The sequence below is a fragment of the Sciurus carolinensis genome, chromosome 3 (assembly GCF_902686445.1).
Source record: "Sciurus carolinensis chromosome 3, mSciCar1.2, whole genome shotgun sequence".
NCBI classification, from domain to species: Eukaryota; Metazoa; Chordata; class Mammalia; order Rodentia; family Sciuridae; genus Sciurus; species Sciurus carolinensis.
In genome coordinates, this window is record NC_062215.1 from 15,485,072 (window position 1) to 15,510,882 (window position 25,811).

The 25,811-nt window shown below is 37.4% G+C and overlaps 4 protein-coding genes across 4 annotated transcripts in view; 3 read left to right on the forward strand and 1 right to left on the reverse strand.

Annotated features, from left to right (window-relative positions):
* The window catches only part of Tanc2 (tetratricopeptide repeat, ankyrin repeat and coiled-coil containing 2), a 476,564-nt gene that overhangs the window by 429,649 nt on the left and 21,104 nt on the right, over positions 1–25,811 (reverse strand).
* Positions 1,545–2,926, forward strand: LOC124978895 (zinc finger protein ZPR1-like). Its single transcript, XM_047542806.1, is given in 4 exon segments — positions 1,545–1,649; positions 1,651–2,092; positions 2,095–2,142; positions 2,145–2,926. Coding segments are annotated over 4 exon segments (1,377 nt in total).
* Positions 6,646–6,990, forward strand: LOC124978896 (protein preY, mitochondrial-like). Its single transcript, XM_047542808.1, has one exon. The coding sequence runs from the start codon at positions 6,646–6,648 to the stop codon at positions 6,988–6,990; it is 345 nt and encodes a 114-aa protein (XP_047398764.1).
* On the forward strand, positions 7,088–7,303 carry LOC124978898 (phosphatidylinositol N-acetylglucosaminyltransferase subunit Y-like). The gene has a single exon (XM_047542810.1). The coding sequence runs from the start codon at positions 7,088–7,090 to the stop codon at positions 7,301–7,303; it is 216 nt and encodes a 71-aa protein (XP_047398766.1).

The window sequence follows — 25,811 nt, forward strand, 5'->3', positions numbered from 1 at the left end:
AATCTAGTCCATGAAATAATATCAGAAAATTTCCCAAACCTGACAAATGGAATAAAAAATCAAATATAAGAGGTTTACAGGGCAGCAAATATACAAAATTACACACATCCACACCAAGGCACATTATAATGAAAATGCCCAACATACAAAATGTAGAATTTTAAAGGCCATGAGAGGAAAATATCAGATTACATATCCAATATGGGTATCAGGTGATTTATCAGTACAGATCCTAAAAGCTAGAAGGAACTGGAACAACATATTTCAAGCTCTGAAAGAACATGGATGAAAACCAAGAATCTTCTACCCAGCAAAACTAACCTTCAGATTTGATGATGAAATAAAATCCTTTCCATGATAAACAAAAGTTAAAATAATTCACAATTAGAAAGTCTGTGCTATAGAACATTCTCAGCAAAATATTCCAGGAGGAATAAATGAAAAACAACAATATCGGTCTGCAAAGGGACAAACTACCCTAAAGGAAAAGCCAATCAAAGGAGAAACCAACCCAAGTTAAAAACCAAAAATAGGCCAAAATGACTGGGAATACAAATCATATATCAATAATAACCCTGAATGTTAATGGTCAAAACTCATCAGTCAAAAGACATAGACAGGCAGATTGGATTTTAAAAAATGACCCAACAGTACGCTACCTGAAAGAAACAAATCTCACAGAAAAAGACAACCACAGACTTGCGGTAAAAGGATGGGAAAAAACTTACCATGCATACGGACTCAGTAAAAATGCAGGGGTTTCCATCCTCATATCAGATAAAGTGAACTTCATGCAAAAGTTAGAAAGGATATGGAAGGACATTTCATACTGCTTAAGGGAACCATAAATCAACAAGACATAACAATCATAAATATTTATGCCCCAAAGGATAGAGCATTGATATATGTCAAACAAACCCTTCTTGATTTCAGTAATCAAACTGACCATAATACAATAATACTGAGTGACTTTAACACACCTCCCTCACCACTGGATAGATCTTACAAACAAAAACTGAACAAAGAAACCATAGAACTCATTAACATAATCAATAATTTAGACTTAACAGACATATATAGAATATTCCATCCATCAATGAGCGAATACACTTTCTTCTCAGCAGCACATGGATCCTTCTCTAAAATAGACCCTATGTTATGGCACAAAGCAACTCTTAGCAAATACAAAAAAGAGAGATACTACCTTATATTCTATCAGATCATAATGGAATGAAATTAGAAATCAATGATAAATAAATAACAGAAACTACTCCAGCACCTGGAGACCAAATAATAGGCTATCGAATGATGCATGGATAGCAGAAAACATCAGGGAGGACATAAAAAAAAAAAATTCTTACAGACAAAAGAGAACACTGATACAACATATCGAAATCTCTGGGACACTATGAAAGCAGTACTAAGAGGAAAATTCACTGCATGGAGTACATTCAAGAAAAGAATAAGTCAACAACTAAATGACCTAACATTACACCTCAAAGCCCTAGAAAAAGAACAAGCAACAGAAGCGCCAAGTGTAGGAGATGTCGGCCAGCGGGGCTGTAGAGCCCGGGCCCCCAGGGGCTGCCGCCGCCCTCACTCCCGCCCCGGCCCGGCCACCCTCCGCAGGGCACTTGTTTCAGCCCATTAGCCAGCACGGAGGATGAGGAGCAGCAGCCCACCGAGATCGAGTCGCTGTGCATGAACTGTTATTGCAATAGCATGACGCGACTTTTGCTCACGAAGATCCCCTTCTTCAGAGAAATAATCCTGAGCTCCTTTTCCTGTGAACTGTGTGGCTGGAGCAACACGGAGATACAGTCGGCAGGCAGGATCCAAGACCAGGGAGTGCGCTATTCTTTGAGCATTAGGGGTCTGGAGGACAAGAACAGAGAAGTGGTGAAGACTGACTCTGCTACCACCAGGATACCTGAGCTGGATTTTGAAATTCCAGCTTTCAGCCAGAAGGGAACTCTGACCACTGTTGAAGGATTGATCAACCATGCTATCCCTGGCCTGGAGCAGGACCAACCCACAGGAAGGGCAAATGAAGAAGCCATAGCTGAAAGAATTGATGAGTTCATTGTCAAACTGAGGAGCTAAAGAAAATGGCCAACCCTTTCACTTTAATGATTGATGATCCATCGGGAACAGTTTTGTAGAAAATCCCCATGCTCCCTGGAAAGATGATGCCCTAGTGATCACACATTACAGCCAGACCCTGCAGCAGGAAGAGATGCTGGGGCTCCAAACAGAAGCACCAGAAGAGAAGCCAGAAGAGGAAGATCTCAGAAATGAAGTACTTCAGTTCAACACAAACTGCCCAGAATGCAATGCCCCTGCTCAGACCAACATAAAGCTAGTACAAATCCCCCACTTTAAGGAAGTTATTATCATGGCCACCAACTGTGAGAACTGCAGACATGGAACTAATGAGGTGAAATCTGGAGGAGAGGTAGAATCCTTGGGAACCAAAATCACACTCCACATCACAGATCCCTCAGACATGACCAGAGACCTTCTCAAGTCCGAGACATGTAGTGTGGAAATCCCAAAGCTGGAATTTGAACTGGGAATGGTTGTCCTGGGGGGCAATTTCACCACCCTGGAGGGGTTCCTGAAAGACATCCGGAAACTGGTAACCAAGAACCCTTTCACACTGGGTGACAGTTCCAATCCTGGTCAGTCAGAGAAACTGCAGGAGTTCAGCCAAAAGTTGGACCAGATCATCGAGAGTAACATGAAGGCCCACTTTATTATGAATAATCCAGCAGGCAACAGTTACTTGCAGAATGTCTATGCACCTGAAGAAGATCCGGAGATGAAGGTGGAGCGTTACAAGTGCACCTTTGACCAAAATGAGGAGCTAGGGCTCAATGACATGAAGATGGAGGGCTACAAGGCAGGCTTGGCCCCACAGCGATAGCAGTAGGTGACTTACTGGCCAGCTCTGTACAGCTCATCCTGCAGGGTTATTTATCACTGTTGGAAAAAAAGCTGGCTGTACCCTTCCTCAGGTGCGGAGGACACCTGGCCCACCTCAGAGATCTAGCCACACTTTCTAAACAGCTGATGATGCATGTGCAAGCCTGTGGTGTTACTTGACTTTATTTTGGAGGTTCTGAATTGGCCTGAGAAGAAACCCAAGAATGAAGCATGGACTATGTCATCATCACTTTTTCTCTATCAGCTCTTTACCCTCCCTCCACGCAGTGCTCTATCCTCTGGAGTTTGAATACTGAAGTTGGTGAACATGAAAGACAGTTACAGCTGGGGTTTGGAAATTGGTTTGGAGCATGTAAAGTAGTGACTTTCAACAGGAAAGAAGTCATCTTGGGGAAGGGGTTGCACTCTGCATAGGTGAAGAGGTTTTCATTAAAATGATGGCTTTCCACCAAAAAAAAAAAAGAAGAAAAGAAAAAGAAGAACAAATCAACAACAAAAGTAGAAGACAGGAAATAATTAAAATCAGAGTTGAAATCAATGAAATTGAAACAAAAGAAACTGAATTAATTGAAAAACAAAAAGTTGGTTCTTTGAAAAACTAAACAAAATAGATAAACCCTTAGCCACACTAATGAAGAGAAGGGCAGAGAAAACTCAATTTTACTAAAATTTGAGATGAAAAAGGAAATCACGACAGACACCATTGAAATATAAGATATAATTAGAAGTTACTTTGAAAATCTATACTCCAACAAAATAGAAAATCTTGAAGACATCAACAAATTTCTGGAGACATATGATCCACCCAAACTAAATCAGGAGGACATACACAATTTAAACAGATCAATTTCAAGCAATGAAATAGAAGAAGCCATCAAAAGCCTAACAACCAAGAAAAGCCTGGGACCAGACGAATTCTCAGTTGAGTTCTACAAGACCTTCAAAGAAGTACTAATTCCAATACTCCTCAAAGCATTCCATGAAATAGAAAAGGAGGGAACCCTTCCGAACTCATTCTATGAAGCTAATATCACCCTGATACCAAAAGCAGACAAAGACACATCAAGGAAAGAAAACTTCATACCAATATCCCTGATGAACAGAGATGCAAAATTTTTTAACAAAATTCTGGCAAACTGCATACAAAAACTTACTGAAAAGATAGTGCACCATGAACAAGTGGGGTTCATCCCAGGGATGCAAGGTTGGCTCAACATCGGGAAATCAATACATTAGGTCATCACATCAATAAAGTTAAGAATTATATTATCATTTCAATAGATGAAGAAAAAGCATTTGCTAAAATACAGCACCCCTTCATGCTCAAAACACTAGAAAAACTTTATAGTAAGAATACAAATAACCCAACCAATAATGGGCTAAGCAGTTGCTGAGCAGACACTTCACAGAAGAAGATTTATAAGCAATCAACAGATATATGGAAAAATGCTCAACATCTCTAATAATAATAGAAATGCAAATCAAAACTACCCTAAGATTTCATCTCACCCCAATTAGAATGGCTATTATCAAGAATATAAGCAACAATAGGTCTTGGTGAGGATGTGGGGGAAAAGGTACACTCATACATTGCTGGTGGGGTTGCAAATTGGTGCAACCACTCTGGAAAGCAGTATGGAGATTCCTTAGAAAACTTGGAATGGAACTACCATTTGACCCAGCTATCCCACTCCCTGGCCTATACTCAAAGGACTTAAAATCAGCATACTACAGTGACGCAGTCACATCAATGTTTATGGCAGCTTCACCATAGCTAGATTGTGGAACCAACTTAGATGCCCTTCAACAAATGGATAAAGAAACTGTGGTATATGTACACAATGTAATAGCACTCAGTCATACAGAAGAATAAAATTATGGCATTTGCAGGTAAATGGACAGAGTTGGAAAATATCATGCTAAGTGATAGAAACCAATCCCCAAAAAACCAAAGGCTGAATGTTTTCTCTGATAAGTGGATGCTGATACATAATGGGGCAGGGGTCAAGGGAAGAACTGAGGAAGGATGAATTGTGTAGAGGGAAATGAGGGGTGGGGGGCTGGGGAAAGGAAAGATGATAGAATGAGACAAGCATCATTATCCAATGTACATGTATGATTACACAAATGGTGTGACTCTACATCGTGTACAACCAGAGAAATTAAAAGTTGTAACCCAGTTGTGTACAATGAATTAGAAAAACCTTTAATTTAATTGACAACTAATTGTACATATTAGTGTCATAGAAAAATAAAATAAAATAAAATAAAATGAAGCATCACTAAAAATTGACCGTTCACAAAATTCACCTTAAAATTAAAGAACATTATATAAGTATTAGAATAAAATATGAACTATTATAAAATCTAGAGTGGAAGGGCTTCCTAAAGTATGATTCAAATTCCAGAAACTCTGAAGGAAAAAATTATTAATTTAAATATTTAAAAATGAAAAAATTTATAATAGAAAAGATACCATGCTCAAAATTAAACAAATAAATAAAAGATCAAGAGAAAATGCCTTTAAGTAATACTTTATAATTATTCTATTTATATAAAGAGCTCCTACAAGTCAATAAAAACCAACAATATAAAAACAGAGGTAAAGCATCTAAATATAAAATTCACAGAAAATACAAATGACCCCATACACAAAGGAAACTCAGGAAAAGTAAAATTATTTTTGATTCAATAGGTTGATAAAATTTAAACCTATAGTTTCTACTATAAACAAGAATGAAAGAGGAATAGGACCTCTTATACAATTGGTGGCCATGTATATTGGAATAGGTATTCTTTGAAGAGGTGCAATTTGACAATATCTACCAAAATTGTAAATGCAGATATTATTTTATTTCATGATTGAGAATATTTTATTAGTTTCTGTCATCAAACCCATGTACATAAGACCTTACATATTTAACAAGTACATTACCCCTGTACAAATGAAAAAAAAATTAAGTTTAACATTTCTAAACCAACATGGCTGTTAATATCTGTACAATGCCATCTCAACACAGTACACTGGAATACTTTTTCCAATATTGACAACACAACTAAAGTTTCCAAAAACTCAAATTTTATATATATATGTATATTCATATATATATAAAAAGGAAAAATAATAGCCATATATTATGCATCAATAGCAGCAACAGCTTTTCCAGGTTCTAAATGCAGATACTCTTTGACCCAGATGTTTCACTTCTAGAAAGTTATCTTAGGAAAAAAACATATGTATACCCAAAAATAAGTACAACAATATGTACTACAAGCATTGTCTCAGTTTAATAAAATAATGTAATATATGTCATGGAAAAAGATTCTAAAACATAGTATGTGGGGAAAATAACAAAATATGGAAAATATATAGTGTGATCCATTTATGTATATAGACAAAAATACGTATTTATGTGTACATTTATAAAGCTTCACAGAGGGCTGGGGCTGCAGCTCAGTAGTAGAGCACTTGCCTAGCATGTGTGAGGTACTGGGTTCCATCCTCAGCACCACATATAAATAAATGAATAAAATAAAGGTCTATCAACATCTAAAAAATATTTTTAAAAAAAACTTTAGATTCCTCGCAGCACCAGGGGCGGGGCGTAGCCGACTGTGTGTGAGGAAAGGGGTGCTGAGGGAAGGGAGAGCTACCGCGCTAGCGGAAGGCGTAGGCCCTGCGTTTGCCAGCTGTGGATCATGCTGAACAGGGCACGCTGCAGGCTCACCTGGACGCTGCGGAGGACACGAGCGCCGCTGTCAGCGATCGCTCGTAGGTGCCACCGCACGATGCGGTCACTGTCCTTGGCAGTTCAGAGCAAGAGGGCGAAAGAGCGGTCCCGCACTTTCGACCAGGCGCTGCTGGAGCTCCTAGTGGGTCCGCTCTCCAAGAAACCGCTCAGATATGAAGCCTCAACAAACGAATTGATTAATGAAGAGTTGGGAATAGCCTATCCAATCATTGATGGAATTCCTAATATGATACCACAAGCAGCTAGGACAACACATCAAAATAAGAAACAAGAAGAAACAGAGCAGCACTAGCTCATAATTTTAAAAAATCAGCAATTTATTTTTCTTACTACTATATACGTTTTAAAAGCAAGGTGGCTTTTAAAGGTGTAATAAGTGGGGAAGAAGAATGTTTCTGTCTCTGCCTACGTTGACTGTTCTGATCCCACTGATCTCTTTAGCGGGATTGTTCTACTCTGCCTCTGTGGAAGAAAACTTCCCACAGGGCTGCACCAGTACTGCTAGCCTTTGCTTTTATAGTCTGCTCTTGCTGATAACCATACCAGTCTATGTGTTCTTTCACCTTTGGACCTGGATGGGTATTAAACTATTTAGACATAATTAATGCAGTCACAGCCAAGATGGTAAATATACTGATGTTAGGTTTCAGGTATCTATCTCTGAAAGCTCATTTAGATGCAAATACTGGAGATCCTTTTAGTTTGCAAGAAAGTTGCTTTGCCTTGCTTCTCTTTGGTTTAGGACTGTGGGAGGTTTAAGCTGCATAAGTGTCTTTGTGCTTTTGTTCTGCCCTTGTTTTTTGAAGATTCTGACTTAGAACTGCTGAATCAGAAGAAACATTTCAACAGTATATCTTGGAGATTAACACCCCTGTTTATCTGAGGACCGTTTGGTAGCTTATTAATATTTGGAATTTTATTTGTTTTAACTTCAGGATCAGTGGTAAAGCCGCGTCCATGTTAGGGATGACTCAGTTAATCCCAAAGAAGCTTTGAAAGAATAGTTGTAGAGAAATGTATTTGAACTAGTGTTATAAAACTATAGTCAAATGGAAATTTCATGTACTTAAAACAACTCTGAATTCATAAAATTACCTTAATCTCTTTGGTATCAAATGTTTACATTAATAAAATAAGAAATTGACATTTTCCCATAAAAAAAAAAAAAAAAACTTTGTAGAGAAAGATCAGATCTGAAAGGATAGCACCAAAAGATAACTATGCTTACCACTGGACAGGGAAGCAGACACTCAAAAGCAGGAGAGTTTTAAAGGCTGTGAGAGAAAACAACCAAATTACATTCAGGGGGAAACCAATATGGATATCAGCAGATTTTTCAATCCAGACCCTAAAAGCTAGAAGGGCCTGGAACAACATTTTTCAAGCTCTGAAAGAAAATGGATGCCAACCAAGAATCTTATACCCAGCAAAGCTTACCTTCAAATTTGATGATGAAATAAAATCTTTCCATGATAAACAAAAGCTAAAAGAATTTACAAAAAGAAAGCCAGCATTACAGAACATTCTCGGCAAAATATTTCATGAGGAAGAAATAAAAAAAAAAGAAGCAAATCAGCAAAGGGAGGAATTATCCTAAAGGAACTGTCAAATAAAGGAGGAACCAAGATGTGTGAAAAAATAAATAAATAAATAAATAAAATTTTAAATATGAACCAAATGACCAGGAATACAAATCATATCTCAATAATAACCCTGAATGTTAATGGCCTGAATTCATCAATCAAAAGACATAGACTGGCGGATTGGATTAAAAAGAAAGATCCAACAATATGTTGCCTACAAGAGACTCACCTCATAGAAAGAGATACCCATAGACTAAAGGTGAAAGGATGGGGAAAAACATACCATGCACATGGACTCAGCAAAACAGCTGGAGTATCCATCCTCATTTCAGATAATGTGGACTTCAAGCAATGTCAGTCAGAAGGGATAAGGAAGGACATTTCATACTGCTTAAGGGAAGCATAAATCAGCAAGATATAACAATCATAAACATCTATGCCCCAAACAGTGGCTCATCCATGTATGTTAAACAAATCCTTCTCAATTTTAGAAACCAAATAGACCATAACACAATAATACTAGGTGATTTTAACACGCCTCTCTCACCACTGGACAGATCTTCCAAACAAAAATTAAACAAAGAAACCACAGATCTCAATAACACAATCAATAATTTAGACTTAACAGACATTTATAGAATATACCATCCAACCAAGAGCGAATACACTTTCTTCTCAGCAGCACATGGATCCTTCTCTAAAACAGACCATATATTATGCCACAAAGCTAATGTCAGCAAATACAAGAAGATAGAGACACTACCTTGTATTCTATCAGATCATAATGGATTGAAGTTAGAAATAAATGAAAGAGTAAAAAACAGAAACTACTCCAACACCTGGAGATTAAACAATATGCTATTATATGATGAATGGATAACAGAAGATATTAGGAAGGAAATTAAAAAATTCTTAGAGGTAAACGAGAACAAAGAAACATCATATCAAAATCTCTGGGACACTATGAAAGCAGTACTTAGAGGAAGATTTATTTCATGGAGCGCATTTAATAAAAGAAGGAAAACTCAAAAAATAAACGACCTAACACTACAGCTCAAAGCCCTAGAAAAAGAAGAACAGACCAACACCAAAAGTAGTAGAAGACAGAAAATAGTCAAACTCAGAGCTGAAATCAACGAAATTGAAACAAAAGAAACAATACAAAAATTGACAAAATAAATAGTTGGTTCTTCGAAAAAATAAACAAAATTGATAAACCTTTAGCCACACTAACAAAGAGAAGACGAGAGAAAACCCAAATCACTAAAATTTGGAATGAACAAGGAAATATCACAACAGACACGACTGAAATACAAAACATAATTAGAAGCTATTTTGAAAATCTATACTCCAACAAAATAGAAAATTTCGAAGACATCAACAGGTTTCTAGAGACATATGAATTGCCTAAACTGAACGAGGAGGACATACACAATTTAAATAGACCAATTTCAAGTAATGAAATAGAAGAAGTCATCAAAAGCCTACCAACAAAGAAAAGTCCAGGACCAGATGGGTTCTCAGCCGAGTTCTACAAAACTTTTAAAGAAGAACTCATTCCAATACTCCTCAAAGTATTCCATAAAATAGAAGAGGAGGGAACCCTCCCAAGCTCATTCTATGAAGCCAATATTACCCTGATACCTAAACCAGACAGAGACACATCGAGGAAAGAAAATTTCAGACCAATATCCTTAATGAACATCGACGCAAAAATTCTCAACAAAATTTTAGCAAATCGCATACAAAAACATATTAAAAAGATAGTGCACCATGATCAAGTGGGTTTCATCCCAGGGATGCAAGGTTGGTTCAACATCTGGAAATCAATAAATGTAATTCACCATATCAATAGACTTAAAGTCAAGAATCACATGATTATTTCGATAGATGCAGAAAAAGCATTTGATAAAATACAGCATCCCTTCATGCTCAAAACACTAGAAAAAATAGGGATAGTGGGAACATTCCTTAACATTGTAAAGGCCATCTACACTAAGCCCATGGCTAATATTATTCTAAATGGTGAAAAACTGAAAGCATTCCCTCTAAAAACTGGAACAAGGCAGGGATGCCCTCTTTCACCACTTCTATTCAATATCGTCCTTGAAACTCTAGCCAGAGCAATTAGACAGACCAAAGAAATTAAAGGGATACGAATAGGAAAAGAAGAATTCAAACTATCCCTATTTGCTGATGATATGATTGTATACTTAGAAGAACCAGGAAATTCCACCAGAAAACTGTTAGATCTCATAAGTGAATTCAGTAAAGTAGCGGGATATAAGATCAATGCACATAAATCTAAGGCATTTCTATACATAAGCGATGAATCTTCAGAAAGAGAAATTAGGAAAACTACCCCATTCACAATAGCTTCGAAAAAAATAAAATACTTGGGAATCAATCTCACAAAAGAGGTGAAAGACCTCCACAATGAGAACTACAGAACACTAAAGAAAGAAATTAAAGAAAACCTTAGAAGATGGAAAGATCTCCCATGTTCTTGGATAGGAAGAATTAATATTGTCAAAATGGCCATACTACCAAAAGTGCTATACAGATTTAAAGCAATTCCAATTAAAATCCCAATGATGTATCTTACAGAAATAGAGCAAGCAATTATGAAATTCATCTGGAAGAATAAAAAACCCAGAATAGCTAAAGCAATCCTTGGCAGAAAGAGTGAAGCAGGGGGTATCGCAATACCAGATCTTCAACTCTACTACAAAGCAATAGTAACAAAAACGGCATGGTATTGGTACCAAAATAGAAAGGTGGATCAATGGTACAGAATAGAGGACACAGATACAAACCCAAATAAATACAATTTTCTCATACTAGACAAAGGGGCCAAAAATATGCAATGGAGAAAAGATAGCCTCTTCAACAAATGGTGCTGGGAGAATTGGACATCCATATGCAACAGAATGAAACTAAACCCATATCTCTCACCATGCACGAAACTAAACTCAAAATGGATTAAGGACCTCGGAATCAAACCAGAGACCTTGCATCTTATAGAAGAAAAAGTAGGTCCAGATCTTCAACATGTCGGCTTAGGACCAGACTTCCTCAACAGGACTCCCATAGCACAAGAAATAAAAGCAAAAATCAATAACTGAGATAGATTCAAACTAAAAAGCTTTCTCTCAGCAAAGGAAACTATCAGCAATGCGAAGAAAGAGCCTACAGAGTGGGAGAAAATCTTTGCTAATCATACTTCAGATAGAGCGCTAATCTCCAGAATCTATAAAGAACTCAAAAAACTCTACACCAAGAATGCAAATAATCCAATCGACAAATGGGCTAAGGAAATGAATAGACACTTCACAGAAGAAGATATACAAGCAATCAACAAACATATGGAAAAATGTTCAACATCTCTAGTAATAAGAGAAATGCAAATCAAAACCACCCTAAGATTCCATCTCACCCCAAGTAGAATGGCGATTATCAAGAATACAAGCAACAACAGGTGTTGGCGAGGATGTGAGGAGAAAGGTACACTCATACATTGCTGGTGGGGTTGCAAATTAGTGCAGCCACTCTGGAAAGCAGTATGGAGACTCCTTAGAAAACTTGGAATGGAACCACCATTTGACCCAGCTATCCCACTCCTTGGCCTATACCCAAAGGATTTAAAATCAGCATATTACAGAGATACAGCCACATCAATGTTCATAGCTACTCAGTTCACCATAGCCAGATTGTGGAACCAACCTAGATGTCCTTCAATTGATGAATGGATAAAGAAAATGTGGTATATATATACAATGGAATATTACTCTGCCATAAAGAATGATAAAATTATGGCATTTGCAGGCAAATGGATGAAACCGGAGAATATCATGCTAAGTGAGATAAGTCAATCTCAAAAAACCAAAGGAAGAATGATATCGCTAATAAGTGGATGAGGACACATAATGTGGGGTGGGAAGAGTTAGTGTTAGGTTTAGAGTTAGGTTTAGGGAGGGGGGCAAGAATGGAGGAAGGAAGGACTGTATAGAGGGAAAAGAAGGGTGGGAGGGGTGGGGGGAAGGGAAAAAAATAACAGAATGAATCAAACATTACCCTATGTAAATTTATGATTACACAAATGGTATGCCTTTACGCCATGTACAAATAGAGAAACAACATGTATCCCATTTGTGTACAATAATAAAAAAAAAAAAGCAGGAGAGTTATAAAGAATGAATGATATGGAAAAAAATAACTCTAAAAGAAGTTAAACTGAATTACTAATTTATAAAATCCAAGTAATATATACCCTTAAAAATAAATTTATTTTTGTTTCTTACTGGACATTTCTAAATTACAACTGTATGTATTTATGGAGTATAAAGTGACACTACACATATGTACTGCGGAATGATGAAACCAAGCTAACATATCTACCACCTCAAATACTCACATTTTATTCCTCCTCCTGTCTAACTGAAACACTGTACCCTTTGACCAAATCTTTTCCATTTCCCTGACTCTCTAGCCCTTAGTACTTACCATTCTTTTATTTCTTTGTTTGTTTGTTTGTCCTGGGAACTGACCTACCTCCCCAGGACTTTCAATTTTTAATTTGTTTTGATTAAACTGTATAGGATTTTGTTTCATATATTCTATTTCCAAAATTTTGTTTTTAATTGCTCCTATTAAGTTACACATGGCAACAGAATTTATTTGACAGAATTACAAAAGCATGGAATATAATTTGATCTAATTCAGGACCCAGGACTTCCCCTCTCCCTTCCTTGCCCCCTCCCCATTACCTTCCTTCTACTCTATGATCTTTCTGCTATTTACTCAGTTATTTTTTTAAATTAGTGTCTTGTGGATGTACATGATGTGAGATTCACTCTGGTATATTCATATATGTATGCAGAAATGTTATATCAGATTCTTTCCACTGTCTCCCTATCCCATTCCTCCTCCTTTCCTTTATTCCCTCTGTCTACTCCATTGATCTTTCTTCTATTCTTTTTCTTTAATCCACCCCCACCTTATTTTGGATTAGCTTCCACATATCAGGAAAAACATTAGACCTTTGGCTTTCTTAGACTGACTTCTTTCACTTAGCATGATAGTCTCCAGTTCCGTCAATTTAGCAGCAAATGCCATAAAAGTCATTCTTCTCTTGGCTGAGTAATATTCCATTGTGTAATATACTCCATTTTCTTTATCCATTCAACTATTGAAGGGCATCTAGGTTGGCTCCATAGCTTAGCTATTGTGAATTTAGTTACTATAAACACTGATGTGGCTGTATCACTGTAGAATGCTGATTTTAAATCCTTTAGATATATACCAAGGAGTGGGATAACGGGGTCATATGGTAGTTCCATTCCTAGTTTTTTTAGAGTCTCCCACTCTGTTTCCAGAGTGGCTGCATGGATTTGTAGTCCCACAAACAATATATGAATATATATACTCTTTTCCCCACATCCTTGCCAACATTTATTGTTACCTGTATTCTTGATAACTGGCATTCTGATTGTACTAAGATGAAATTTCAGTATAGTTTTAATTTGCATTTCTCTTAATAGCTAGAGATAGTGAATATTTTTTCATGTATTTGTTGAACATTCATATTTCTTCTTTTGAGAAGTATCTGTTTAGTTCCTTTGCCCATTTATCAATTAGGTTATTTTTTTCTGATGTTAAGTTTTTTGAGTTCTTTGTATATCCTGGATATTAATGCCCTATCTGAGGAGCAGATGGCAAAGATTTTCTCTAATTCTGTAGGCCTTTTTTCATGCCTGAATGTTTCCTTTGCTGTCAAGAAGCTTTTTAATTTGATACCATCCCACTGATTTTTTTTTTTTTAGTTTTACTTCTTGCACTTTAGGAGTCTTGTTAAGGAAGTCAGTTCCTGAGCCAACATGTTAGAGTATTAGGCCTACATTTTCTTCTAGCAGGTGCAGGATTTCTGGTATAATTCCTAGATCTTTGATCCACAATGAGCTGAGTTTTGTGCCGGGTGAGAGATGGGTTAAATTTCATTCTGCTACATATGGACTTCCAGTTTTCCCAGCACTATTTGTTAAAAAAGCTATGTTTTCTCCATCATATGTTTTTAGCACCTTTGTCTACTATCAGTTAACTGTATTTATGTGGGTTTGTCTCTGGGTCTTCTACTCTGTACCATTGGGCTTCATGTCTGTTTTGGTGCCAAAACCATGCTGTTTTTGTTACTACAGCTCTGTAGTATAATTTGAGGTCCAGTATTGTGATGCCTCCTGCTTCACTTTTATTGCTAGGATTGCTTTTACTATTCTGAGTCTCTTATTTTTCCAAATGAATTCCATGACTGCTTTTTCTATTCCAAATTAAGGAGACCAATTAAAGCACATAGAAGTATTTCTGGAACTTGAAATAAAAAAATAAAAAATGAAAATGATTTCAGCCAAGGGTGGTGATACATGTCTGTAATCCCAGCAGTTAGGGAAGCTAAGGCAGGTGCATCACAAGTTCAAAGCCAGCCTCAGCAATTTAGCAAGACCCCAAGCAACTTAGCAAGACCCTGTCTCAAAAATAAGAAATGTGCTGGGCACGGTGGTGCATGCCTGTAATGCCAGTGGCTCAGGAGGCTCAGACATGAGGATTATGAGTTCAAAGCCAGCCTTAGCAAAAGTAAGGTGCTAAGCAACTCAGTGAGACCCTGCGTGTAAATAAAATACAAGATAGAGCTGGAGATGTGGCTAGTGGTTGAGTACCCCTGAGTTCAATCCCTTGTACCAAAAATAAAATTAAAATGAAAAATAAAAAAGACTAGGGATGTAGCTCAGTGGTTAAGCATCCCTGGGTTCAATCCCCCAGTACCAATAAATAAATAAATAAATAAATAAATAAATAAACCACCATGATTTCAAAGCTAAAATGAAGTACAAGAGAAATGGTCATTATTAAAAAGTATATTTCAGTCAGGCATGGTGGCACACAACTGTAATTCTAGCTACTAGGGAAGTTAAAGCTGGAGGATGGAAAGTTCAAGCTTAGCCTGGGCAACAAGAGTCTCAAAAGAAACAAAAATTATGTTCATATTTTGGAAATCATAAAGGTCAAGATAAGAAATTCAGAGGGCACATTCAAAAAACCCAATGTGAGAGTTTCAGAAAGAAAAGATAAATGAAAGAAGAAATCAAAGATGTAAGAAAACATTTTTATAGTTAGTAGTTCTCATAGTGTGGTCTTTATAGCAGCAGCATCAACAGCACCTATGAACTTGTTAGAAATGCAAATTTTCCAGCCCCACTTAGGTATATTAAACTAGAAACCAGGCCTGCAGTTCAGAATCTATGTTTTAGCAAGTCCTCCAGTTAATCATGAGGCATGCTGAAGTCTGAGAACCACTGATCTAAGCAGAAAAAGAAAAGTTTTAAGACTCAGATTTAAAGAGCTTGAGTTTCAGAAAGAACTAATTCTTCCAACTCATCCAACAAGTAATTAATTATCTACTATGTACCAAACATCATACTAGATACTGATAATACAGAAAGGAACCAGTTAGCAATCACTGCCTTCCATAAGCTTAGAGTCTATATTAATAAGTAAAACAGCATGTAAGAATGTATTACATCCTATAGGAAGAAATAAATAAAGCAGAGGAGAGCAGGAATATTGGGGATTAAGGGAGAGAGATTATAATTTTAAACAGGATAAGCACAAACCTGAAGGAGTTGATGGAGTAAGCTATGTAGATACCTGGGGAAAGAGAATTCCAGGCAGAAAAAAAACCCGATGAAAAGATCCTAAACATAATCAGAAGTATACTCAGCTTATTCAAGGATAAAGAAGGCCTGTAAAACTAGAATACAGTAGATCAGGAGACAGGAACGGTTAGATTAGAAGATGATGAAATCAGAGGACTGGAACCACAATGTGTAGGGAATTATTAATTCTTGTGAGAACTTAACCTTTTATTCTGAGTAAGATAGGAAGTCACAGGGCAAGCATTAAGAGTAAAGACAAGATCTGATATAGTTTAAAAAGATCACTCTGGGGCTGGGGTTGTGGCTCAGTGGTAGAGTGTTTACCTAGCATGTATGAGGCACTGGGTTTGATTCTCAGCACCACATATAAATAAATAAATAAATAAATAAATAAATAAATAAATAAATAAAATGTCTATCGACATCTAAGAAAATATTTTTAAAAAAGATCACTCTGACTACATGTGTTGAAAAGAAACTGTAGAAGAAAATCAGAAAGCTATTACAGTAATCCCAGGTAAGTGACATGGTCTAATATTAGGTATGTTTTAAAGGCCTATATAGCCAGTAGATCTCCTGATACACTGAATGCGGGAAGGGAAAGAGAGAAATCAAAGATGACACCAGTGTTGTGAACAAATGGAAGGATGGGGTTGCTATCAACAAGATGTAAAGAACCATAAGTAAAATAGATGAAGGAAAGAGAGGATAGTGGGTTCAATTCTAAGCAAACATGCTTAAGATGTCTTTTAGACATCCAAATAGAAATATCAAGTAAGCAGCTAAAAACAAAAATTGCATCTGAGATTTGGAAAGGAAATCTAGATTGGATACATGTATCTGGAAGTTGTCAGTATATAAACAGTACTAGAGTTTGGATCCTGAATGCTCCCCAAAAGCCCATTTGTTAGAAGCTTGGTCCCCAGTGTGGCACTATATGGAGGGGATGGAACCTTTAACACACAGGACCTAGTAAAAGGTATTTACATTGCTGTAGGGACTGCCCTTGAAGGGGACTGTGGGCCCCTAGAACACTACTTGCTTTCTTTTATCTCCCTGGCCATGATATGAGTTTTTTTCAAACCATGCACTCCCACCATGATATCCTGCCTAACCACAGGCCCACAGAGACAGGATCAACCAAGTATGGACTGGAAACTCCAAAACTGTAAGCCAAAATCAATCTTTTCTCTTCATAAGTTGATTATATCAGGCATTTTGTTAACAGTGTTGGAAAGTTGATTAACACAGTAAATAAAGACATAAGACTGAGAGATTATTAAGGGAGTGAAGGTAGAATGAGTTCATATGACATAAGGATTTAGAACTGACTACTGAATTTATCAACATGGAAGTCACTAAAATCTCTTATAAAAGTAGCTAAACTGGAATAATGAAGAAAAAATTTTGACTGGAAGAGATTCAAGAGAGAAGGGACTCCAACAAGATGAAAATATATACACAAAAGATTATTCATTACAGTATTTTTTACTGCAACATACTGGAAACCATAGGAATGTGCCCAAACACAGGAGATCAACTGAATTAACCATGGCACATGTATACTATGGCATACTATGTAACTATAAAATAATGAAAATAAATCTCTACAAAGTAATATAAAATGATTTCCATGATATGTTGTTAAGTGAGAAGGAAAAATACAAAAGAGTATCATGGTTGCTACCTTTTCTGTATGAATTAAAAGGAAATAAAACATACACATATATGCTAATTTCTAGAAGAATGGATATAGGGTAGATAAATTAAAAACCCTTGGCAGACAGCATTAGCAGAGAAAATCATCCTTATTTTAGAATTCTAGGATATTGGCTAGTGCTAAAGCACAAAGAGATCTCTAAAAACTTGCCAGGGCAGATACCAAGCACTTCTGATGAAAAAGTCCTGACCAACCTCAAAATATCCGAAGCCAATGATGGACTAAAATACACTAAAACTCGAACAAAGCCTAAAAACATCAGACTAATTTGGTCTCACACTCCACCTAGTTACTGGACAGTCTCTACTACTCTTTTATGCAAAATTGCTATCATACAATTAAAACTTAGGTCCAAAAGAAGAAACATGATCTGAGCTAATAATCACCTTATTGACTCCCAGCTCCAAATTCATTCTTTTTGACTGCTCTGTGAAAATAGATCTGAGTCCTTTAAATATTTTTTCTTTGTCATCTGGCACAATATTAGGCTTCATGAGTAGGAGGCACCAGAGAAATCTTGTGGGAAGAAAGGGTTTTGTTTCTGGGTTCCAGTGCACATGGCTTCACCAGCACTCAGATTCTGCAGCACAGCTTCTCTAGTATCAAGTTGCTTACTACAGCATATGCAGCTCCTCCAGTGTTCTGTTCCTGTACTGCAAGGCAACCAGAAGTACCCAGCGCTGCACCATCTTTCTGATAGTTTTATAGTGGGGCACCTTTGGTAAGATGTCTGTTCCGAATAGTTTTCCTTGGCAGGGTGGCTTCCTCCAAGTTCTAGAGGGCAGATTTCAAGAAACTTTTGTTGGGATGGTACCAAAGAGCTATTTCCCTGCCCTTCAATAATCCACAGCCATGCCCTTTACAACAAAGTCTGGCTGTCATCCAGGGGTTGGGGGATTACTCTTCCTTGAGCATTCATTCTATCTCAGTATAAGAGTAGTGCTTCTTCTACTTGTTATTCCTACATCCTCTTTCCCTCTTAACAGCCAATCCCTCATTACTCCAATTCCTCTTATAGTTGATAATTCTTCTTATTTAGTGACCCCTGTTTAAATTACTATATAGTTTCTCATCATGAATGGATTTAAACTGATACAGAAACCAAACTAATAAATACTTTTTTTTTTTTTTTTTTGGAGTACTAAGTACCAAATCCAGGACCTCACACATACTAGGCAAGTGCTTACCACTGAGCTAAATATCCAGTCCTACAAATACTTAATGTACTTAATGTATGATTCTTATACATGCACTAGAAGAACAAAAGAACAAGCAAAACTAATCAATGATAGTAGAAAATAAAGGGTTACCTCGTGGTGGTCAGGTGGTGGGGGAGAGTTGGATTTAAAAAAAAAAGCATGAGGAAACTTTCTTAAATGACAGATAGGTTCCACATCTTGTATGAGGTAGTAAATGACAGATTGTGTATACAACTATCAAAACTCACTAATAACTAAATATTAATGTCTATATTTTAATCCATGTAAATCATACCTTAATTAAAAGGGAAAAAAAGGAATCCAAGGCTCCATGGTGATATATCCAATTATACCACTGAGGAGTAGGAATGCAGATAAACCTGTAGCATCATATGTTGTTCTGGAAAGTTAGGAAGTGCTCAAAATAATGCTCAGGGAATATAAAATCCTGAAGTTGCTCCCACTAGTCAAATTGGGGACAACTGGAGCTTCAAAATAAATTTCAGGGATATAAGATCAATGCACATAAATCTAACGCATTTTTATACATAAGTGATGAATCTTCGGAAAGAATAATTAGGAAAACTACCCCATTCACAACAGCCTCAAAAAAAATAAAATACTTGGGAATCAATCTCACAAAAGAGGTGAAAGACCTCTACAATGAGAACTACAGAACACTAAAGAAAGAAATTGAAGAAAACCTTAGAGGATGGAAATATCTCCCATGTTCTTGGATAGGAAGAATTAATATTGTCAAAATGGCCATACTACCTAAAGTGCTGTACAGATTCAATGCAATTCCAATTAAAATCCCAATGATGTACCTTACAGAAATAGAACAAGCAATTATGAAATTCATCTGGAAGAATAAGAAACCCAGAATAGCTAAAGCAATCCTTAGCAGAAAGAGTGAAGCAGGGGGTATCGCAATACCAGACCTTCAACTCTACTACAAAACAATAGTAATAAAACGGCATGGTATTGGTACCAAAATAGAAAGGTGGATCAATGGTATAGAATAGAGGACACAGATACAAACCCAAATAAATACAATTTTCTCATACTAGACAAAGGGGCCAAAAATATGCAATGAAGAAAAGATAGCCTCTTCAACAAATAGTGCTGGGAGAATTGGACATCCATATGCAACAGAATGAAACTAAACCCATATCTCTCACCATGTACGAAACTAAACTCAAAATGGATTAAGGACCTCGGAATCAGACCAGAGACCCTGCAGATTATAGAAGAAAAAGTAGGTCCAGATCTTCAACATGTCGGCTTAGGACCAGACTTCCTCAACAGGACTCCCATAGCACAAGAAATAAAAGCAAGAATCAATAACTGGGATAGATTCAAACTAAAAAGCTTTCTCTCTGTGAAGGAAACTATCAGCAATGTGAAGAGAGAGCCTACAGAGTGGGAGAAAATCTTTGCCAATCATACTTCAGATAGAGCACTAATCTCCAGAATCTATAAAGAACTCAAAAAACTCTACACCAAGAATGCAAATAATCCAATCGACAAATGGGCTAAGGAAATGAATAGACACTTCACTGAAGAAGATCTACAAGCAATCAACAAACGTATGGAAAAATGTTCAACATCTCTAGTAATAAGAGAAATGCAAATCAAAACCACCCTAAGATTCCATCTCACCCCAAGTAGAATGGCGATTATCAAGAATACAAGCAACAACAGGTGTTGGCGAGGATGTGGGGAGAAAGGTACACTCTTACATTGCTGGTGGGGCTGCAAATTAGTGCAGCCACTCTGGAAAGCAGTGTGGAGATTCCTTAGAAAACTTGGAATGGAACCACCATTTGACCCAGCTATCCCACTCCTTGGCCTATACCCAAAGGACTTAAAATCAGCATACTACAGAGATACAGCCACATCACTGTTCATAGCTGCTCAGTTCACCATAGCCAGATTGTGGAACCAACCTAGATGTCCTTCAATTGACGAATGGATAAAGAAAATGTGGTATATATATACAATGGAATATTACTCTGCCGTAAAGAATGATAAAATTATGGCATTTGCAGGCAAATGGATGAAATTGGAGAATATCATGCTAAGTGAGAGAAGCCAATCTCAAAAAATCAAAGGACAAATGATATCGCTAATAAGCGGATGATGACACATAATGGGGGGTAGGAGGGTTTAGTGTTAGATTAGAGTTAGGGTTAGGGAGGGGGGCAAGAATGGAGGAAGGAAGGACTGTATAGAGGGAAAAGAGGGGTGGGAGGGGTGGGGGGAAGGGAAAAAATAACAGAATGAATCAAACAACATTACCCTATGTAAATTTATTATTACACAAATGGTATGCCTTTACGCCATGTACAAACAGAGAAACAACATGTATCCCATTTGTTTACAATAAAAAAAATAAAAATAAAAATAAAAATAAATTTCAGAAATTGATCATCACCCACAGAACAAAATCAACTTATTGAATTTACACTGTCAAGTAAGAAAAGGAGACAGGAAAGCTTGGACAGTTTTTACAATAGAAGATCAACTAATAAATACAGACAAAATGGCTGAGTTAGAGAATCATCAGTTTGCCATCATCATAGTAATAATTGACAACAAGAATTACTAACATATGAAAACTGGTTAGTGAAATTTTGATGAGTGACAGATTTATATGATTTCAAAATCTCTCCCAATGAATTACTTATATGCTTCAAAACGAAAAGAGTAATTTGACAGTGGAGAAATCTGGAAAACACATCCTAACCAAACAACCAAAGTTAACATTAAATTGGAATCATGTGCTTCCTAATATGATGCAGTTAGAAGGACATCCATTACTTATGTAGTATTCCTGTCCCCAAAATGCCTGACCTAAGGAAAAGGATGAAACAGACTATAAAATGACTATACTCCTCAAAGTGTCAATGCCAAAAGTCACAAGAGAGGCTAACAATTGCTTCTAAAGGATACTAAATTCCCAACAAAATGGTTATGCATAATATTGTAATGAAGCCATTACAAATGCTGAAATGCTGTAAACATATTGAGGGAAGAGACGAGCTTTGAACATCAACTACAGAGTAGATAATACCATTATATAAATGTTAAATTTCCTGATTTTTCTAATTGTATGAGCATGTCTTTTTTCTTAGGAAAGAAACAGTGAGTATTTAGGTGTAAACATATGTTGACCCAACTTACTCTCAAATGATTCAGAAAAAACGCACATAAGCAGAATCATAATATACATGTCATGAAATTTTAACAACTGGTGAATGTGCATAATGGAGTTTTTTGGTAACTTTTTCACAACTTTTTGTATATTTTTAAAATAATAAGATTTTTTAAATGGGGGGCTCCCAGGCAGGGTGGCACACACACCTATACTCCCTGCTAATGGGGAGGATGATACAGGAGGATTCCAAGTTCAAGGGCAGTCTGGGCAATGAGATCCAGTCTCAAAAGATAATAAAAAAGGCTGGAGATGTAGCTCAGGGATAGAACACTTGCCTAGCATGTATGAGGCCTTGGGTTCAATCCACAATACTGCTAAAAAAGAGTGGGGCGGGGACAGGAGAAAAGATTATAAACAACTCTTTAAGGGTTTGCTACAAACACAGAACACAGAAACTGGGTGGCAGAGGCAGAAGGTTAATTTTGGGGTAAGGTGGGGGTACCATGGATTGAACCCAGGGGTGCTTAATCACTGAGCCACATCCCCAGCCTTTAAGACAAGGGCCTTGCCTAAATTGCTGAGGCTGGCTTTGAACTTGCAATCCTCCTGCCTCAGCCTATCAAACTGCTGGGATTACAGGCATGTGCCACTGTGCCCAGCTAAAAGAACTTTTTAACATGAGAAAAATGACATGTTTGAATGCTGATGAGGAAAACTTAGAAAAGGGAAAGAATGGCTGAAGCAATATTCTTGAATAAGCAAGAGCTGATGTGATCTAATGCACAAATGGAAGGGTTGCCTATAGAAAGAAGTATACACAGTTCTTAGTAACTATCGGAATATATGGATGCAAAGGCTAGTAGAGGAACAGATGTGATTAGGGGCTTCTATGAAAGTTCTTTACAACTTTTTCAGGAAAGTAGAAAAGTCATAAGCTAAGAAAAATGGAAAGAAGTATTAGAAATACAAGATGAGAGGAAAAAGTATGAAATAATCATCCATCCACTCTCCCACCTCCTAGACTAAGGATATATAACACAATTACCTGGCAGGATTAGGGTCCCACTTGAGGTTTGTGGTCATGAACTTAAAATGAAACCACTCAGTAAAGTCGTGTGCTTCAGTAACTCCATTTATCTCTGTGGGGGCCGGCATGGAGAAAGTGGAAAGTTGGACTGAACCAGGAAATGTGGTTTTGGCTCAGTAAGGACAATGAACCAAGGAAGAAGAAATGTTAATACTAGGGGTTTACCTAGGTAGTACAGCCCTTGCCTCACACGTGCAAGGCCCTGGTTCATGACCCAGCAGGGAACAGGGGACACCTTGTCAATGTTATGGGCAGGCATAATTATGATTGATTTAAATTGAATAGGGAAGGAGTAAGACAATAGAGAATGTAAGAGAGTATGGAATCATAGTCAAATGAATCAATGGACTAGAGGTCCCAGTGGGGTTAAAGGATTATTGGAATCAGGGTACTAAAAGGAGAAAGTTGAGAAAATTGCAAGTAGTCAGTGAGTGGAATATGTGAAACTGAAATTATGGAGAGTCTGCAGTTACTAGTCAAGATCTAGGGTATGACCGTGAGAAGGAATGACTGAAGTAAGTGGGCAGTCGAGCTCACTGAAGACAAATTCAAAGATTGAAAAACCAGAATATTGAAAAAATATCTACATGATTGGAATTATCAAGAACTAAGATTAGAAATAGAATTGGTGAGAGATGAAGGGAACTGACAAAAGGGAGAGCAAGAATCCCAGGTAATTAAGACTGACTAACACCACCCTGCCCAAGTTCCTGGGAGGTAATCTTTAAATTCTAGTAATTTCCTGAATGACAGGAGTATCTTTTTCTATTCATGGATGGAACTCATGGTGGGCTCCTAGATAGTCTGTGGGTAATGAAATGACTCAGGATGGGAGCTGGCAATGCCAAAAGACCAACTATGTGATTACAGGGTTGGGACTTCGAACCAAGATGTATCAGCTGACCAAAGAAAGGAGGGGAGTTAGAGACAAAGTCTAATCAGTAGCTGATAATTTAATCATGCCTACATAATGAAACTCCAATAAAAACTTTGGACACTGAGACTAGGGTGAGCTTCCTGCTTGGCAATTCTCTGCATGTACTGTTACATTACACACGTGATACACCCTAACTCCATGGGGAACAAACAACAAAATCTTCCCATTTGGGAGCCTCCCAGTCCTATGTATCTCTTCTTTTGGCTAATTCTGATTTGTATCCCAGATACTACAATAAAGCCATATCCTTAACTACAGTGCTTTCCTGACTTCTATGAGTTCTCATGAATTACCACATCTGAGGGGGTAGGAAGAACACCCAAATTTGTAGTGAGTTGGTAAAAATGAAAGTGGTTATTATGGTTCAGATATTAGGTATTCCCAAAAGCTCATGTGTGAGACAATGCAAGAACATTCAGAAGGGAAATGATTGGGTTATGAGAGCCTTAACCCAATTAGTGAATTAATCCCCTGACAGGGGTTAACTGAGTGGCAACTGTAGGCTGCTGGGGTGTAGCTGGAGGAGGTAGGTCCTTGGGCCCCTACCTTTCGGGTATATTTGGTGAGCTGAACTTAGTCTCTCTCTGCTTCCTGATCATATGAGCCACTTCCCTCCACCACACTCTTCCGCCATGCTGCTCTGTCTCACCTTGAGCCCTGAAGAATGGAGCCAGCTGTCAATGGATTGAGACCTCTGAAACCCTGAGCCCCAAAATAAACATTTCCTCCTCCAAAATTGTTGTTGTCCAGTCTTTTAGTCACAGCAGCAAAAAGGTTAACTGAAACAGTGGGTCTGGGAACCTCTATGCTTGCAACTGGCATTTGGAGTGAAAAGTCTTGTGGAATTGTACCTTTGTGAAGTCCTGGTCTAACTCCAAGTACTCAGTATAAAAAAAATCACTGCATGCAATGAACCAAGAAGTACAGGTCAATAGCAATAATAAGGGTTTGTAAACAATACAATCTGGTGACATGGAGATTCAAAGTCAGAGAATTTTAGAGAAGAAACAACAGAGTGCTCTGAAAACTACGAATGAGGTTTAAAGACAGCATCTACTTTCTCCAGGTCCAGTGATCTAAAACACATAGGAAGTAGAGACAGAAAGAAAAAGGTATAATTTGAGAGGGCAACAGGGAAAGCAATGTCCTCAGAAGAGAAATAAATCCCTGGAGCACTCGAACTTTTATAGGTCGTGAAGATGAGGAGGAATCAGTGAAAAAAATTTACTAACATGGAGCATACAATGACATGGAACAACCAAGATAAAGTATTATCTTTAGGTCCAAAGTTTAAAATAAATTTCACCTTCCTGCCCTAGAGAGGTACTTACAAAGGAAGACAGAAGTTAGCAGAGAGCTCCCTGTCCCCCTCACCACCTGTTAACCAACATAACTAAAATATCTCTTAGTTCTTCTAAGATAAGTTCTTCTCAACTTATCAAGCAAGGCTTCACACAGACAGCTTGTGCAGCCTACGCAAACAGCCCTATATAATACCCCAGAGTTAGATTTTTCCTGCCCTCTCTCACCCTTTTGAGTGATGGCCTTTGTCAAACTCTGACTGGTAAATAAACTTTCTGGGTGTGGATCTCTCTGCCTGGTTTCTGCTGCTTGTCTGCATTTCATTTTCCTTTCATTGGTGCCATGACTTGGATTAGACTCCCCAGAGTGTTTGTTCCCCTTGCTGTAAGGGTTTGAGCTGCCTTGGGACCCAATCCAAC